This window comes from Dermacentor silvarum, chromosome 9 (assembly GCF_013339745.2).
Source record: "Dermacentor silvarum isolate Dsil-2018 chromosome 9, BIME_Dsil_1.4, whole genome shotgun sequence".
In the NCBI taxonomy this organism is placed as follows: Eukaryota; Metazoa; Arthropoda; class Arachnida; order Ixodida; family Ixodidae; genus Dermacentor; species Dermacentor silvarum.
The window spans coordinates 113,354,166-113,373,586 of NC_051162.1; the positions used below are offsets into that span (position 1 = coordinate 113,354,166).

A 19,421-nucleotide genomic window follows, 5' to 3' on the forward strand; every position below is an offset into this window, starting at 1 on the left:
CTTTGTTAACGCGTCTACGACACTCCCGGTTGCTGTCGGTTCAAGCGCTGATGAATGGACTGCCTGGTGGGAAACGTCCAAGGTATGCGCTTGTCCACGCTGAGACATAACAAGGTGCTAATAGCCGCTGACTCAAATCTGACTAGGTGCTCAGAGACGATTGTGGCGAGGGCGAAAGGCGACAAAAAAAATGTGGTTGATCCCTCTTATATAGGAATCGGTATAGAACACGAAAGTGAAACGGGTCCTTCACAGAAGTAGTGTAATGTTTATTGCACATTGATATATAATGTCTATTGGTGTTTTGTGCTAAAGCGCCCTTAGGCGTTGATGCACCCACGCTGACGCCTGGTGGCACGTCCTCCGCCATCACGACTACCAACGTCGACCGCCTGGTGGCACGTCTCCTCCATCACGACTACCAACGTCGATGACCATGAGCAACCGTCGTGCATATGGAAGCTGCACTACGCTGCACACGCTAGCACAACGCGAAAGACGAAGCATGTAACTGACACACTAATACAACGCGCAAGACAAAGCACGTAACTGAATCGTCACCGAGTCAAATCAGCGCGTACAGCGCGTCGTAATTGCAGCCTCCGCGATCAACTTCAGAAACATTTTCAGAGCTAATTGCGGAGGCCACGCTCCGCTGTGCTGAGTACGGTGAACGCCACCTAGGTGGCGTTGGTAGTGCTTCTTGATGCCAGCGTCCCTTCGAATGCTGGCATCGAGGCGTCGTAGTGCTGAGACCACCGAAGCGTTCACTGTCGGTGCGCGTTAGTGTCATAATGCAGTACTTCTCTTTTCTGCTCGTAGGCGGCGGCACCGCCCCGAGCAAGAGCGCGGGTACACGGAGGAGTGTTAGATATATAAGGCGCGTCTGTGTAGCTCTCTGCAAATGCGTTTGTGGCGCAATGGATTAAACGCTCGGCGATCTATCGTCGCGGACCGAGAGGTCGTGGGTTCGATTTCCAGATTTTGCATGTTTGTGGAACTTTTTCTTCTGGTTTCTTTCTTTGTATTATGTTCGTGTACATTGTAAGCTGACGTATTTCCGTGACGGAAATACGTCAGTGAAGTCCTGGTGGACCCCGGCATAAAACACTTTCGTGTTAAAACGTGGCTGTAGAGACGTTTCCAGGGAAGACACTGGGCTCTGTCAGGGAGCGAGCAAGAGAAAAGTTCGGGGATAACGCATAGGGACGGAACCTTGATGTAGTAGTGGGGCGGCTGAATAACGTGCTAAACTCGAAAGCGTCAGGACCAGCCCAGCGTGTGGGGAAGGGTGTAGATGATGTGCTCGAGATGTCCCCTCGGATGCAGATCGTGGTGTGCAAGGGGCCAGAGGTACATTTACCTGATACTAACGTACAAAGAGCTCCTATGATACATCAGGACGTCACATGGTAAAAAGTAAATTCAAAGTGCCAAGAGCATTTTTGGTTGTCAGGTGAGGTGAGGAGGAAGAAGACTTGGCTGGACCTAACGTATCTGTGGACAGGAAAAACATTGCAAAGAGAAGAATTAAGGGTTAGTGGAATTCCTAAGTGCTAATATTAATAATGCCGTAATTATCCTGCTAAGTTACATGAATGGCCACATACAGGGCCAGGTGGTTTTACTGACAACAATGGAAAGTTCATGCTAGATCTCTGCAAGAAACATAACCTCGTTATAGTGAATACAGTGCCTAAATGTGATGGCCAGATTACATGGGAAATCTTAAATAGGCAATCGACCATTGATTACTGTCTGATGACAGATGGAATTGATGATAAATTAAGAGAAATGGTCATTGACAAGGAAGGGTATAAAGCTGCATAAGGAGCCTCTGTAAACGCATCATTTCAAGAATGAGATATGTAGTTGTGGGAAGAAGAGCAAGAAGCGAAGAATGGTCAGTGCAAGTCATAACGCTAAAATAAATAACCAATATAGTCACAACAGTCGATAAAGAACGGTGTAAATGGCCGAGCAGAGAATGGGAATATATAGCGAATTTCTAAGCCTAATAAAGAGAGAAATAAGGAACGAGAAGTAACATGTTTGTTAGAAAGGAAAACTAAAACCGAAGAGCTGGTGGAACAAAGAGATACAAGAAGGGATCGATGAACAACGGGAAGTATCACAAGAGCATAAGCAGGCAAAAAAATGGAGTTGCTGCAAGATAAGTATACAAAAAATGGGATGTACACTCGGAGAAAAAATCTATAGTTCCGATTCTGGCTAAAGCAAATGGTAAAGGTGAAAGTGAATGTTGTTTGTTAGAAATACGTGAGAAAAAAAGGTCGCACTTATAATATTTCGGAATTACATTAACCTATTAGGCAAGAAATCTGGAACAATACCGCATTTTCTATACGAAGATGCAAACACACTGGCAGGTAATGCGGCGGAAATTTACATCCGAAAAATAACAGCTGAACCATTTCAAGGCAATAACGAGGTTACTTTGAGAAAAAAAAAGGAGGGGGCCTGAACGAGAACCGGGTGGAAAAGGAGCTATTGCTGAGAAATTTCAACTAGAGAGAACGAACGAGAAAATTCCTAAGCGTGCAGTCACAGGGTTAGACGAGGTTCCCGTTAGCCTGATTGATGAGCTAGGACCAAACGCAAAGAAGCTTCGTTGAAAGCAGTAGAAAATGCTTCCACAATATGCGAATGCCAGACAGCTGGTGGCAAAGTAAAATGAATTTAAATTATAGTAATAAGGGGGGGGGGGCGGTATAGAATTCACTGTTATAGACCATTGACCATTACATTGGTAATTTACAGGTTACCAACGCAGGCCTTTAAATTAAAACGGCAAGCATGGCCACAACTTGAGGGCATGTTGGGAAAACTTCGTAATGGCTTCAGAATCGGTAGACGTCTGCATCATAACTTATTTGTTCTTACTCAGTGCATTGAAGTATCCAGAGAAGCAAGAAGATCGTTATATTTGTCATTTTTAGGCATAATCGAAGCGTTTTACAACGTCAAGTACAAAAATTTGCGGGATATTCTGGAAGGAGAATGCTTAGGCAATGACTGCATACAGGTTTTGAGGGAGAAATACCATGAAAATACCGGTTGTGTTAAATGGGAAGGAATAAGGAGCGAGGAGAAAGTTGATATCTCCAAAGGCCTAAGACAAGGGAAACAATGGGACATGTTGTATTAATATGTGAAAGTACCTTCCCATCTGATTGTTTAGGCCCCGTTTACCTTATTGAAGCCCTTAGGTTCAGGGATAACCGGAGGAAAGTAACGATGTCTGCAACAAATATTAGTAAAACGCAATTCGAGGTTTGGCCGCAGAAAACTAGGGAGACCACAAATAACATAGGCGTAGAAACACAAAGTTCCCAGTAATGGTTCACAAAGTTTGACGCTGTGAATTTCTGTTTAAAGAAAAGATAGGTAAGACATAAGGCAAAAAAGAAAGAATAGCGTGGTGGTGCTACCCGCCGCCCCTTTTCAAAGGGGACGCGCAAAACATCAATCGATCAATCGATCCATCCTGGCGAGTTGCAGCTCGCGGCAACTGATGTTCACACCGGCAGCTAGGACTGGCCATCGCCACACTGAAATGTCTCGGAACCTACAAAACTGAGATGAAAGCATGGACAACGCCCTTGTGATGTCACAAATTTATGGCAATTCTGCGCACTTTGTTGATAATCTGCTGATTGCCAGCGAAGGGTGTCAGGCTCAAACACCTTGGGTGTTTTGAATAAATGTTTATTTTACGGCCAGCTACTTCACATCGACGTGTCGATGCCAAAATCAGCGACATCCCGGGGATATGGTTTGGGAATTTTACAGTCATGTCCCCATCTGTCAAACCTGTGCTTAAGGCTAGACTAACGAAACGCTGATTCAAGCATGTTTTCTGTCAAGCTCGCACTCTTCTCCCTGGGTAGTAGGGATTATTTGATCGCCGGCAATAATCCACGTTGAGGGATTCGCTAAAGTAACGAGTCCAAGAGAATAGCAAGAAGTATATTCATCAACATGTACCTTGGTATTAAACGGAGTTCTAGGTGTGGTAGTAACTTCTTAGCACAACTACACGCGCTCATGGTTGGCGGGTGGGGTCCGCTAATCTGTAGAATAACCAGCGGACTCGAACCAAGCCACGGCAGAGGCTACAGTTACGCAGGGTGATTTTCGACATTCGGCGACTGGATCTCAAGTCTTACACACACAAAGAACGTGTCATCACGACTCCTGACGAATAGTTATGTTGGAAGAGCTTTATTGTTTTTCTATAAAAATACTACGGTCACAGGTACTCTCTCTAACAGAAACATGCAAATTTGCTTGTTCTCTATCCAGATTAGATTTGTACAATATACGAATGCTCTAGTTCAAACTTTGGTGCCAAGGTGGTCATAATAGTTTTGAACATATAGGAACCACAGGCCTTCGATATTTCTTTTCATGAACTGGAAAGCTTTTGGTGCTTGTGGTTTAAGCGCTAAGCGAGTGTAAACTCTCGTTATTCCTCCAAACCTGCGGTCTTCCCCTTCGCTCCATGGATACCTTTCCGTTTATCGCGTCTTATCCTTACTTTAAGTGACTGGCACGCAACAATGTTTCCTCCGTTGGTCACCGTAAAGCCAATGGTAATGGTCGTCGGGGCGGGCTGCAATGAAGAAAACAACATTACTAATCTGTAATTTCAAAACATATATGCAAATGAAGACAAAAACATGAGGGCGAGCAGGCTGGAAGAGTGTCACCGTAAGGGTCCCAATATCTTCAGGAAGGAGGGCATAGAAGCATTACAAATATGAAATAGTAAACAACACAGTATTAAAAAGGTTGTTAAACGAATTGCTCCATCGTACCTTGCGGTGTTCACTTTGCCATGATTTTTTTAATACTTATTAAGGTGAAAGTCTTATATGACTCGTTTTGAGGTGACGTTGAAAAAGTGGAGCCATGAATTAAACAAAAACTCGGTAAAGATATGTACAAAAAATCATAACTCAATAAGGTCATTACAACCCCAAAACATTATAAATCAATCAATAGGTAATTACACGAGGAATATAAATATTGCTAAAAATCATAATCGTCACTAAATTATTATATTAATTAGAATGACAAAGCGGGAAAATGGGTGATAAACCCGAAAGTGGCCAAGAACCGAGAATTAATGGTGGTAATGCATAATGAGGGTAATGATAATGATAAAAATGGGTATACAGAAAGGTGAATGAGGTGAATTAAGATTGAATTGATGGTGAATTAGATGATAGGAGTCGAACTAAAAGTAATGATGATATAGAGTGAGCTAAGATAATGAAGAGTAAATGAGAGTGAATTAAGAGTGAAGGAAGGTGAATCAAGTGGGGATAGGGTGAATGAAGAGTGATGAAATTGGAAATTAAGAGCAATAGAGGAAACCAAGGGTGCTGGAACTAATACCGATATGACAGAGGGAATACAGGTAAACCAAGCACTGATAGGGTGAATGTAGAGTGAATCAAGTGCGAATTAAAAGTGAATCAATTGTTTATGTAGTGGGGAAATGACTTGCAAAAAAATGTATCTGGGATTTGAGGGCCCAAGTGAGAGTGACTCGGTAAAAAAGAAGTGCTGAGCCACGGGAAGAAAAAAAAAGTCATCGTGTCATTGAGTTAGCAGCGCTCGAGCTTTTGCCTTCAAGTCGTCTTAGTTATAGCATAAGGGACCCCTAGTAATTTTTCGTGTAAGTCTAATCGGCTGCAGTAGCTTAGTGGCTATAACATTGCTCTGCTGATTTGGAGGTTGTGGCTTCAATCCTGGATGTGTCGGCCGCATTTCGATACGAGCGGAATTCTCAGAAAACGCTCAGGTACTTGTATTTAGGCGCACGTTAAAGAACTCCAGGTGGTCGAAATGATCTGGAGCACCCACTATGGCGTACCTCATAATTAGATCGTGAGTTTTGTCACGTAATACCCCAGAATTTAATTCTTTAGTCATACAATTCTGCTTCTTGTGAGTGCCGGTGTAGTAGCTTGCCTCGTCCCCGTTCGATGCAGTTAGTTTGTTTCACAAGGAAGCCACACTCTTTTACTGAGGTAGGATGTGTGATGAGATCAGGAAATTTCCACAAACAACATTAGGTTGGTGAACGTCTTGCAAACTCACTGGCTACAATTCGTAAACTGAAATATGCACCGCAATGTAGTAATGACCTAAGCAGTAAACTTGTGATTTTTGTTAGTTTGATTTTTGATTATTTGAATATGTGTCTTAATTTTTCTTGCAAGTAATGTCCACCGCTCTGAATAATTCATCTCAAGGACTAGAATTATGTTATCTGTAACAGGTAATTTCTAAAGATTCCGTAAAACTGAAAAATTATCACTCCATATAATTGAAATCGCAAACCTTGGGAGTATTGAAACCCAAATTACAAGTCAAATTTCAAGCATAATATAATCATAGTTTGTATAGTACTGAAATTCCAACAAAACTGAAAGCACAAAGAAAAAGCACTTCGGTCGAAATAATGACTTCATGAAACGGGGACACCTGCCAGGAACAGCTTTCTTAAAATAAACACTAAACGATGCCTACTTTTTGCCCGTTTCTGCACTTTTCCTCACAGTAACTTTTTTGTTCTCGTCAATAATAAATATTGTATATCGATATTTTTTTTTACTTCCCACCCTGACCTCTGCTCTTATCTCACTTTTTTTAACTGAGTCGAGATGACTGTCGTTCCTCATTCAAAATAATAACTGTGGCATCTGTAACAAGAAATATATACACCAAATTTCTCATAGCTTTCCTCAGGTACCCATTGCAAGCTTACATAATTACACGATGAGTACACGACTTTCTGAAAAAACGAAGATACACAGGCTTATATTCCGACGGATACATTACATTTGTTCTGTACTTACGCCAGTAATCAACTGTACAGCGGGAATCACCGGGGCATCAAATGACAGGGTCTCTTCGAAGACGGGCACTGGGCAGCGGTTGTTCCACATTTGTGTTAAGGCTCTCTCTTGTTTGGTGGTTCCATCACAAAGCCTATAGGTGCTGAAACATAACAGGAGGAACATGTGGCTCATCCGAAACGATTAATCCCGTATAATAATGGCGCCACCAAATATACAAAAAGGAGCACTTCAATACTATTCGATGAGTGCTTTCCAAAACGCTCGCGTCCACAGAGTTTCATATCAAGATTACTGGAAGAAAATTTGGCGCTGCAAATGCTCCGCAACCATGCAAACCAACGGCATTAATGCGATTAGCATTCTTACGGTAATTTACTCTCTTTCGGTGTCTATCTACCTATCTATATACATACCTATCTATCTATATATCTATCTATCTGTGTCTGTAACCGTTTTCCTGCCAACTTCGGTACTGGGAGTGGGTAGTCCAAGGTCTAAGGGGTGGCGTATCGGGTTGCTGTGTTGATGGAACAGGGTGCAAAACCAACCGTTGGACCAACTTGAGTCACTTGATGTGTGACAGTGTGTATGTGCCGATGTTCCATGAACCTCTTTGATGCAAACTTGGAGCACCGGGTGCGCCACTCGGTCTGTCCTGCTCATTAGTGAACCTGACGCCAACTTTGATCACTGTGTATCTGCCACAAGATAGGTGCCGTTCTTCAATGAATCTGTTTGAGGCCAACTTGGATGACGGAGTATGTGCCAGTGCGTATGTGGCGCACTTCAATGACATCAGTTAACCTATTTCACGGCAACTTATGTAACTAGGTATGTGCCAGCGCTTATTGGCCACTCCTCCATGAGGAGGAGGAGGAGGAAAATCATTTATTAAGAGAGAAAAAAAAACAAGCAGGGAGGTGTGTTGGGAGGTTCCCTCAGTCCAGGGCTCCTGCGGCTCTTGCTGTCTCCCGGGCGCGACGCACCAGTTGTTGCTGGTCACGAGAACTTCTTTCACCACAACCTGGGTCACTGGGTATTTGAAACTAGGTATGTGCCTCACTTTAGTTAACCTCTTTGATGTCTATTTGGGTCTCTGGGTATGTGAAGTGCTGCTCTTTAATGAACATCTTTGACGCAAACTTGGGTAGTGGTCTTATGATGATCATTTTCCTTATTTCATGCGGTATTGTGGATCTGTCCGCGTCCAGGCTCACATGGTGCCCCATTTTTGCCAGTATCCATCGTCCTGTTTCGCTTATGCTTAATCGGTGGATTTGAGCCGTTGTGAGTGCTTCAATGAGCTCATCTATGGTGTTGTGTTGGCCGAGTTGCATGAGGTTCTCGGTGGAAGCATTGCGTGGTAGCCCGAGGGCTACTTTGTACGCTTGGCGGATTAAGCAGTCTAGTACTGCTTTTTCGCTCTTTTGGAGATCTAGGTATGGCCGAAACGATTAATCCCGTATAATAATGGCGCCACCAAATATGCGTGTGTAAGGCAGCTTATTATAAAGGCATGGATGAATCGATCCATGTCTTTTTCTTTCATGTCTTGCTTCCGGGCGCTTATTCTCCGCAGGAGCCGTGTATTCTGGTTGACCGCGGTGTGCAGTTTTTCAATGGTGTGCCATTTCTTCGGTAGTTCTGCATGAGCATGCTTAAAATACGCATCGTATCCACTTCTATGATTCGCTGTCCCTTGATGTGGACTTCGATAGTTGGGAAGGGGGGAGGGGTTTACTACCCAAGAACATGCTCTCGGGCCACCACGAAGGCAGAAGGAGAACAAGAGCCAAATCACTTGATAAAACCTAGAAGCAAAACTCATCAGCCGTCTACACGGACGCATCACAATACCCCAACGCATGGGAACCATATGCCATCGGCGCCACAACAGGCTCAACCTCGGTCAACAGTGCGAAAATCGCCGCGGCAGCGATGATACGAACCAAACGGACAGAAGTGGCAGACGAGCCTGCTATAGCTCTAGCCATTGTGTTAACAGCTCTCGAATCATCTTAAGTGATTCCAAAGCGGCCATAAGCAACTCTGCAAAAGGCCGCATAGCGACACCAACCATGCGAATCCTCCAAGGACAGCACTCCCACACGGAAGGAAGAACAATAGAACTGGTATAGGTTCCGGCACACGTGGAGAACTCGGGGAAAGAAGCGGCACATCAACACGCTCGACGATTCGGCATCCAGCTATGAGCCCATCAGACCCCGGACAACCCAGCGAAGTCCTATACACATTCCACGACATCACAGAATATTATTGTCTTAACAGACAAACATAACCCCCACCACACGAGTCGCTCACCAAACACCAAGAAACCACATGGCGGTGACTACAAACCAACTCCTACCCAAATCCGCACATATATGCACACATATACACCGACCAAGTAAGCCCACTCTGTAGATTCTGTGGGGAGCTAGCAACACTGAATCACATAATATGGGACTGCGAGGAGTACAAACCTCCTCTTAACCTCATGGCCTCTCCATCACCTGAAGCATGGGAGGCGGTGCTGCTCAGTTCTGGCCTGGACATCCAACTCCAGGCCATAGAACGAGCTGAAGAGGTCGCCATCAAACATCGCTTGATGGCCATCTCGCCAGCCTGAAGAAACCACGCCTAATAACCCCACCTAACGCTGACGAAATAAAGTTTTTCTTACCTACCTTGATGCAAACTTGGGTCACTTGGTGTGAGCCACTGGGTACATGCCACTCACTCTTGTCCACCCTCCCTTAATTGAATAACGGATTCGAGTGTCTCGTAATCCCTCGTATTCCTCAATCACATTTCTTAATATAAACAATTGTCTTCGGTCGCAATATTCTAGAAACCGTCAAACGTCACTTTCAATTTCAATTTATTTCTTTACGCAGTAGCTATAATTTCTGATAAACATGATAAACAAAAGCAGGTCAAATGGCGAATGACTGTTTGGGACCTCCTGTCAAGGTTAAATCTTAAGAGGAACAACTATATGACAGCAAAATAAAGAATACCAAGGTATTTACATGCTGTTGGGGTAATAGTCGAACAAATGTCACCGAGAACAAGTTGAGCGCAACATAAACAAAAGAAAAATTGAGATACAACAAACGAACAAATACAAATATGGGAGCACCTACAGTTCTAAGTCAATCATGAACTACACGCACATAAGTATGTACGCTAGTAGGTACGTACTTCTTGAATTGAAGACATACATACGCATACACACACACATACATACATACATACATACATACATACATACATACATACATACATACATACATACATACATACATACATACATACATACATACATACATACATACATACATACATACATACATACATACATACATACATACATACATACATACATACATACATACATACATACATACATACATACATACATACATACATACATACATACATACATACATACATACATACATACATACATACATACATACATACATGCATGGCAGACGTTCGATGCTATGTCGCACTTATTGTAGCCATTGACCAATTTCGCGATGGCGAGTTTTAAAAGCTTTCGCGTAAGAATCAACAAGGTCGTTCAAAACGAGACCCACAAAGCTTTGGCAAATTCGCGCACTAGTTGAACTGCTTCGATGCCAGCCAACGCATACGCTAGTTCCGGAGACATGATATCGAAGTATACACTCGCGCCAATCTCGGAGGCATCGCTTCAGATGCGAGTGCACTCGCGAGAGTGTTTTTCGAGCAGTTCTCTGTGGTCGTGATGCCCACTGAGATGTCAGCCGTCAGCCGTGCCCAGAGCTTGATTACGTGCGACACATGCCCAGATATACGAGACGTGCCCAGAGCTTTATTAATGCACTTTAAGGAAACACTGTTAAGGTTTCCGTAAACTTTGCTTTGTGTAAAAGAAAGCTTCTATAACAAGCGAATTATTTGATCGAAATGACATTTATGGTTCTTACTAATGTTTCTGAGAACCCCAACAAATTCAGGTCTAAACGTGTACACATTAAAACGCTGCAATAAGAAATACCCTGTTTGTCTAAATGCACGTTAGCACTTTATGCATTCTCTCCGTTGAAACGGTTCTAAAACATTGTGCAATTTTGTGGGCCAGGCCCTATAGAGAAAATCGCGTAATGAATGAAAGTGTGTCTCTCAACTCATTGTTAGTGCTCCTTCAGGCGTGGAGTCCGAAAACATAATACGCGTTTTTATCTGCACTTAGCCTGTCAAAACGCTATACTGCTAAGAGAATCATACCAACTCCCGTAACCAAGGAGGCAGGGAATTTTGATCCCGCTCTTCTTGCGCAAGATCAGATGCAGCTTCGGGTTATCTCCGAGTGCTTCCGTCAGTGTCACCGTGAACCTTACGGTCATGGTTTTTGAAATTGTGGCGTCCTTGATGGTGACGTTGCTCAGTCGAAAAATTTGGCTATCTGTAGAAGAAAAAGAATGAGCGAAATAAGGGATTACCAAAATAAACCCAAGTTTAGATGGCAGAAATATTATTCAGCCAACCAACAGTGCTGCACCAGAGGATTATATGTGACGGGCTCCTTATGCCATAAATTCTATTTCTGGTCTTGCATTCTCCTCCCACTTCATTGACTAATCCTATCCGCTGCATCCCAAAGCTAACTGGGGGACTAAATCCAAAAGTTCTTAGAAAAGTTCTCCAGCTTTGCACAAGCAAAGTTCATCCCCTGGACTGAGGACCCCTTAGCCTGGTGGCCCCTTTTGTGGTTACACTAAGCGTGAACATGAAACACGGAGAAGCAAGCAACCACGAGTGCTATCTTGTACCAACTTTAATACAACAAGCACTTGTTCTTATTACACTAGCACTTACACTGAATAAGCATTAAAATTAACCTCACGTAAAGGTCTGTCAAAGTTAGCGCTCGTCGTGTTTGTGTCATCTGTAGGCGTCACGCTCGCGTTACCTGTAACAGGCAGAATCGTACAAGCTATCCTGATCGCATTGTTTTAAGCACCTTTTAGAAACAATAAAGTTGGGATTCTTTTGTTCATTTTTCATGCATTATTTCATGAATTCATTCAATAATGCATTCAATCATGATTCATGTATTTTTTCATGAGTTCGGTCGTTTAATCATTCACTGATACATTATACAATTAGTTCATTCATTCATCATTCATAAGTTCATTCATACATTCAGTCGCTCGTTCTCCGGTTAATTAGGAAACGCTTGACACGTATTTGCGGTTAATCCGACGGTGTTCTAAAATTTCAACACGAAATAGCTCTACAGGCCGGGAGGAGGAATCGAGCAAGCAGATTGTGTGTTCTAACGTTCGCAGTAAGTGCGCTAAAAGAAATGCATGGTCACAACTTGGTTAAAATTACCCAGTGCCTCCCTAGCCAACGATGCCGAAGTACGTTTTGAAATGCGGCCTTTTAAGCATATTTATCACCCATGGCCCTGTTGCTAGAGGAATGAAGAAACATTCTGCCGAAGGTGCAATAACCACCTAATGAAATTTGCACACGATAGCTGATGGATACTACTGAACATTGGCTCTCCAGGGGGAGAGCTGTTGGTATAAAAGTAGGACGGTAGAAACAAGCTGCATTGTCCGGCGTCAACTGCTGTGGCGTTGCCATCACACTCGGTAAGAGAAATGGTATGCAGACTGTAATCACGTAAATTTTCTCCGAGGCAAAGGTCACAGAGGTAATCGAGCTTTCAGCTCACTCCTTTGTACTGGCTTAGGCTCCTACCCGTTGGGTCAGAAGGATATAAACAAATCCTGCGAAGGGAAGCAGTGCTGATCGTGACGAAGGCAAGATCCCATGCCGAAACGCTTGCTTAATTTGTTCACCTACTGTTCATCTTTTCACGCCTCCATCTTTCTTTAACCGTTTTTTTTTTTCAATGCATTAGCTCCCTTCCCCTGTGCAGAGTAGCCAACCTGACATCCATCTGGTCAACAAACTTGCGTTTCTTCGTTTCTTTCTCTTTTTCTTGCTTTGTTTGAATAAAGCTACAAACGTGTTTCGTGATCTTTTTTGCTCGATTGAATGGACACTTCACTTGAATTTGTAACTATTATTTGATTTGTTTGCAGATTTTACTAATTCATTCTTATTTAGTCATGTATGACTTTGAATATAACTATGTATGATGCTAGTGTCCATTGAATGCATGATCATTTCCTACAGTTTCAATGCTCCCGATCCAATGGAGCGCTGCATAATAAATAAATTAAATTGCAAGAAAACTAACTGTTTTTCCCACCAGCACCTTCCGGGACCATTTAGGTGAAGGGCGACAAGCAACAAGAACCAAGTTCGCCCTAACTGACACGAGCATCGCTTCCACAGCAGTCAGGCACTGTTAACTCACTGTTGCATTGTTAAGGGTAGGAGAAAAAGATGTACTTGCCGGAACAGTTTTCAATCTCAGGCGTCTGTATCCATGCACCAAGCACTGAGGAGCGTATCAGGCAGATAAGAGTCAAAGTAGCAAGCATTGTTCATATGCTGATTTCCGGGACAAATACACCGCTCTATATGCACCAAAGAAGAGGTTCTTCAACTAGATTCTCCGTGCCTCAGGCTACAGGGAACTAAGGCTACATATACATGCTATCTCAGTGTCTTCCTAAGAGAAATGTCTTTAAGAACGAAATATCGCTGCTGCCTTTACCACAGGTTCTCGAAGAAAAGCGTGACTGACAGGTGCTACATTTTGAAGAAGAGAGGAAGGAACGGATAGGCTGTTGCCATTGTGGCTTGTCGCCGACGCAAAGTTGTCGCAATTGTTCGCTGCAAACCTTCCTAAACACATTGTTCTTCGAGGCCGGCAAACTGCCATACAGATGGCACTGAAAGCTGCTCATGTTCATAACTGGAAAACAAAAACAAAACCATGCAAAAGCTTCGTGCGACGACGAATTGGATACACGTCAAAATCAGTCTTTCACATTGTCTCAGAACACTACGTAGAACCAGCTCACACTTCTGAGGAAGCACAGTGGTTGCTAAGAAGAAGGTTGCTAAGATCGTAAATCCTCTGTGGCGGTCACTATAAACAGTTCAACTGCTCTGTACTATATTAAAGATCCACGAAATATGTTTCTTCAATGTGGGAAAAGTCTCCAGTGTGTCAGTGAATGAACCAGTGGACCATAAGTTCTGAGCGAACGAAAAATATTGTGCACATTGAAGTGTTTATGAGTGTGTTCTCTTTATTTGCATAGCAGTACTTTAGTTTTGGCCTGGCCGCCATCATATGTGCACCTGCGGGGACACTCCGCTGCTACTTTGTCAGTCAAGTTAGCTTGAACTTAAATGATTGGCAGCCCACCATACACCTACCAGTGATGACTTTAAACTGAGCACTAAAAATTTTTAGCGCCCACTGTAAGCGAAACCAGAAAAGCGGAAGAGTTAAAATGCAAAAATAGGGGGAGGATGAAACGGGCAATTAGGACCATTAACAACGTAAGTAAATTGGAAGTGATGCATTGTAAGAATCGCGCAAATGGTCACCTTGGACGAAATACAGGATAAGGGCTGGTGTTCAGTGGTTTCAGTGCTAGGCTGTCCTCTCCCAGTTGTCCGTTCGCGCGCCATCTTACGATGGATTTAAAGTACATCCTCTATTCCGCTTTTGAAAAAAGCCCGACATAACATTTTAAACGAAGCTTTATATGCATACAAGTGTCGGTGGTGGCGGTGGTGGTGGTGGTGATGGTGGTGTCACGCTGAAAAGGGGGCCGATCCTGGTGATAGTGCAGAAAGGGTACAAACTCAACGGCAAATACCAGGGACAATAAAGATAGAGAAAAACCGAGAGAGAGAGAAAGAGAAAAGAGAGAAAGAAAGAGAGAAGGAAAGATAGAAAAAAGACAAAGAAAGAGAGACAAAAGAGAGAAAGAAAGAGAGAGAGAGAGACAAAGAAAGAAAATCACTACGAATTTCAGATGCACACACGGCAAGCTTCGCTTCCCCCCATTTTCTCGACAGGGGAAGGGCTGGTGATTTTTTTAGCCAGCTTTTCTTATTTTTATTTTCGTGTGGCGAAAAGTAGTTTTGTGCTAATAAACAGGCAGAACGTGTTCATTCATTCGTAGGAAACACTCGCGTGCAATTGTAACAAACCCCTCTCCCCTCCCCCTCCTGCTTTCTTAAAAATCGTAATTCTAACAGAACCGTAAAAGATGAAACTGTACTTCAAATCGACGGTAATGACGTACCAGGGCCTGATTCCGAGGATGCAACGGATTATTGAGCCGTCCTGCTTGCCCAAGGTCACTTGAAGCTTCGAATTCGATCCGAGCGCTTTGCCAATCGTTAGCGTGAACTTTATAACCATCGTTTTATTGCGATAGCAATTATATGGACACTCCAAAGCAGATTTCTGCCGTCGGCGTCGCCGTCGTCGTCGCCGTCGCCGTGAGGTTCCATATGACGTCAATGAAGATAAAATCGTCGCCGCGCGCCGCCGAACGCTGTATGTGCGGGTGAAAGGGGGCGAGGGACGCGCGCTTTCACCGGGAGTGAACCCACGGCGGAGAACAAACGCGCGTTCTGCTCCGTGCTCCCTTAAGGGCTGCAGAAGTAGGCGTCTCTTTCCTCCTTTACAATCACCATATATGTAGAGCAAACGCGCCTTCCTCGGACGCGCGAAAGGCCGTGGGGGGAGGGGGAGGGAAGGGAGGCGACGTTTAGCTGCGGCACCAAGTGCCTATTTAAATCAGAGGCTCCGGCAACAGTCACCAACGCCGCACGCATTTTGTGTGAACGCGGGCAAAACGCCGACGGCGTCGACAACAGTTCTGCGCGTTGCCGGTGCTGCTGCATGTCCAAGTTTATACAGCTGATAAAGCTACTATCATTACTCCGTATAGCTCTCTACAAATTTGCTATCGCAATTGATGCTTCGCCTTTCAGGTGAAACTGCGACAACTTTTTTTCCGATAGCGGCGTCCGTAAAGGTTACGTTGCTAAGCCAACCTTGCTCGGCGTCTGCGTCATTCACAGAAGTAAAAAAAGAAAAAAAGAAGGTAAGCATACTTCAGTGATCTTACCGACCCTCAAATAATTTACAGCGACAGCAAAAACCTATCACAGTAGACAGCTGCACCTTCTCTAGAACTACACTACTTTTCTGCGCAGCATACAACTGTTGTCTTATTCCGCTACACTCTTATCTTACCTTCCCGAGAAAGACAAGTTTTTTATACACACTTGGTTATGATACATTGTTTCACATGTGATGAACAATTCGGTCACTCAACCGCGAGCTATGCAACTAAAATACATTTCAGTCGTTTGTCTGATAACAGCATTCACATTTTCGCAGCATATAAAGTAATTGACGCAAGTTGGTGGGGTTTCATAGCCCTGCCACAGCGGCCAAAGTTTCTCTTGCCGAATCTGTACGGCAGTATCCATAGCGAAATGTGACTATCGGCACCTTGATGAAGCATGTGGGCCGTTTACGCAGTAGTTGTTGCTTATTCAGGGCTATAGAAGGTCCACACAAGCTTGCTCACAGAGACACATGCGGAGGCGGTGTAGCTTGGGGCATATGGCATTTTTAGGCTTACCTCGTAGCGCCGCAGCACCGCGCTGGCGCCAGATAACATAAGCTCTTACGAAGCACAACACGCTCACAAACACTCCTCATGGGCTCGTGCTACTGTCGATTTTCAGACCAAACTTACTCCTCAAGAGCAACCAAAATATTCTCGCAACTCAGTATTCAAAAAGGTCGTGTTGTAATCTCTTTGAACAGAAGTGCAGAAGACGGGACAAGGCGACGAGCAAACAAACATCACTCGCCATTATGTCGCCTTTTACGCCGTTCTATTCAAAGATGGTGCCTTACCAACTAGCTTAGATTCAGACTTGCTGCATGTTGTAAATTTCCCACCTGGCCAAACTGCGGGCATCGGTCAGTGGGCTCAGCGCCTCACAAATTAATACGAGCCCGATCAGGATCGAATTTCCCGACCATGATTGACTACCTCCACCAGCTTACGCAAATGAACCATTCGACATTGAGAAATTCGATTCGCATCAGGCTCGATCGCGATCAAAAGTGCGTCGTGTGACACACGTATAAGGCAGTCTCTAGTGGGCAGGATACGCCAGCCTTGTGGCCAGTAGAAATCGTGCACTTCTGACGGTAGATGATTGGCTCAGCTTCCGCCCGTCGGTTCTCCGGCCCGTGCCAGCAGATCACGTGTCTGCTGTCCTACAGATATCACCTAACACAAGCGGGCCAGCGGGCATACTCTTAAAATCTATGCCGGGCAAAGCGGGCACGACAGTGTGGAAGATATGGATCATGTATCTACTGCCTCCGAAACCCATGCGCAGACGCCTGCTGATCTCGGTATCCGCATGAGGGGGTCTCTCGATGTCAATAATCGCACACAAACTACTAAATCCAAAGCTGCGGGCCGCTTTGGTGTTATTCTTTTTTTAAGTGCGAAGCACTTTAGGCGCCCGGGCTGTCGGCGTGTAATGTGATCTCATGTCGTCGTGGTCACGCGCAAGAAGAGGGTGCGAAAAAGTGCAGAATTGACCAAAATCTGTTCAAAATAAACTATCATGATTCATAATAATGTAAAAAATAGGAATAAGCAAGCATAAAGCTCATTAATTAACAGAAACTCGGGAAAATCGTGAAAATCTTGTAATGTGATCTCATGTCGTCGTAGTCACGCGCCAAAACAAGTTCTCAAAACAGGGTCAAAACAAGTGTGAAATTGATTGAAACCGGTTCAAAATAAATTAACTTGATTCAGAATATTTTAAAAGATAGAAATAATCAAGCATTAAGCGCATTAATTAGCAGAAACTTGTGAAAATCATTTCCCAAACGCCAGTTTGGTACCAGCGCAGCGCAAGAGAGGGCACCACCACCCCACAAGCGCTCTATTCTTCCTTACCCCAGCGCTACTCCAGCACCCGATCAGCGCGCGCCGTGTGGCAAGAAACCAACTCGCGAAAGAACAGGAGCCAATTCGGGGCCGGGCCCGTCGGGGCGCGCGGAAGCCGCCGGTTACGTTGGCTGCGCCAGTGCGCCCGACTATTGACCCTTTTCGCGGCGCACCCGTGGGCGCTGCCATGTTTGATGACGTGGTGACGCGCCCATTGCTTGCCTCAGCCGCCTCCGTTGCCCCCGCGTTTACAATGCGAGCGCGTGACGCCGGCGCGCCGCAGCAAACCTCTGTTTCGACGCGTGTCGTAGACGGTGACGGCCACAGCTTTAGAGCTCACTACGCCTTGTCCAAACAGTGTGAGTAACGTATACGGTGCTTGTACTAATAGCGGGGCTAGAAATGTATTCCAAGCTGTCCAAACTTTCCGCTTATGAATTAAATCGGGATCAGTGTGCTCTGCGTTCTTTATTTGGCAAACATTTTGAACCAGCAGCTTGTCATATTTCTGACTCAGTCAAGTTCCTCGGTGCGGCCACTATCTGATTGTTTATTTATAGCGTAATCACTCGCGGGTATGCTCTGCTGCGATAAATTTGTTCTTGCTGCGCACAAAGCTTGTAATTTAAATGTTCTGTACTTTGTGGTAGCCCGTAGCAAAGACGGATTATCGCTAGTCCCTCGCTTACTCTGTGGACCGTCACGAAACATTCAGCTTCCAGCATTCGTGTCTTGTCGGTGTAGTCGCCGTCACTCATGCTGCGGCACATTGATTCAAGTGTGCTCCTATTCAGTCACACGTTGGCGATAGGGTGGGCGTAAGTTTTCGTGCGAGTAAGGGTGGATGTGTGTAGAATGTAGATAACGTGCGGGAAACTTACAATGCCAGTAAGTGGCACTACTTCATTTTGTGACGAGCGGTACTCACTCCCTAGTGCCGACGTTCCGGAATTGAAGTCCTTTCTTTGGAGGTTAGCTATACCGCGCAGGTGGATGAATTATATTTATTCATCCTTGAGGAAAGCCGTGCATCGCGAAGGGCGCCAACACGGGCAGTCCTTATGCAGCAGCTGCGACACAGGTTGATTCCATTCATTAATAGACAGTTTTAGCAGAGCGCCGCTCACGCTCCGCTCCACTCAGACTTCACGCTCTGAGATACTGCAGGGAACTGCGTAGATTTCTCATTTGATAAGCGCGTCTTGCCGAGACGCGAGCGATGCGCTATCAACTCGGCTGCAAAATGACGAAGTAGCGAAGTAGACACGCTGTCACGCTCCGCTCAGTCGGCTTTGTAGCGGAGCGAGGGATGCAGTCTTGGTTCCGCTGACGGTATGAGCCTTGTGCGCAAGCGCAATAGCGTTCCCGCTAAGCGGTTGTGTAGCATTTGCTAGCATATGCCGGTCTGAACGGAGCGAACAGCAAGCGCTCTGCTAAAACGCTCTAATATGTGAATCACTATTTTTGCAGCGAACTACAGCACACGTCTTCCCTTTATCGTTACACATTTTGCAGTATGAATTGGGCACGGTGCTTTAGCGCACACCCAGTTGCATTTTCGATAGCTGATCACACAGGGGGGTAG

At 44.7% G+C, this 19,421-nt stretch overlaps 1 protein-coding gene across 2 annotated transcripts; it reads right to left on the reverse strand.

Annotated features, from left to right (window-relative positions):
• Positions 1–4,208: 4,208 nt before the first annotated feature.
• On the reverse strand, positions 4,209–13,639 carry LOC119464119 (uncharacterized). 2 transcript variants are annotated; one of them, XM_037724958.2, is made up of 4 exons: positions 13,324–13,639; positions 11,175–11,352; positions 6,894–7,035; positions 4,209–4,636 (listed from the first exon to the last, which is right to left on the reverse strand). In XM_037724958.2, exons 1-4 carry the CDS (start codon positions 13,409–13,411, stop codon positions 4,490–4,492), a joined length of 555 nt encoding a protein of 184 aa, XP_037580886.1. In that variant the 5' UTR covers positions 13,412–13,639; the 3' UTR covers positions 4,209–4,489. The 2 variants fall into 2 exon arrangements, with proteins under 2 accessions (XP_037580886.1, XP_049511934.1); XM_049655977.1 differs by having other exon boundaries at positions 11,175–11,348; positions 13,320–13,637.
• Between the last annotated feature and the right edge of the window lie 5,782 nt (positions 13,640–19,421).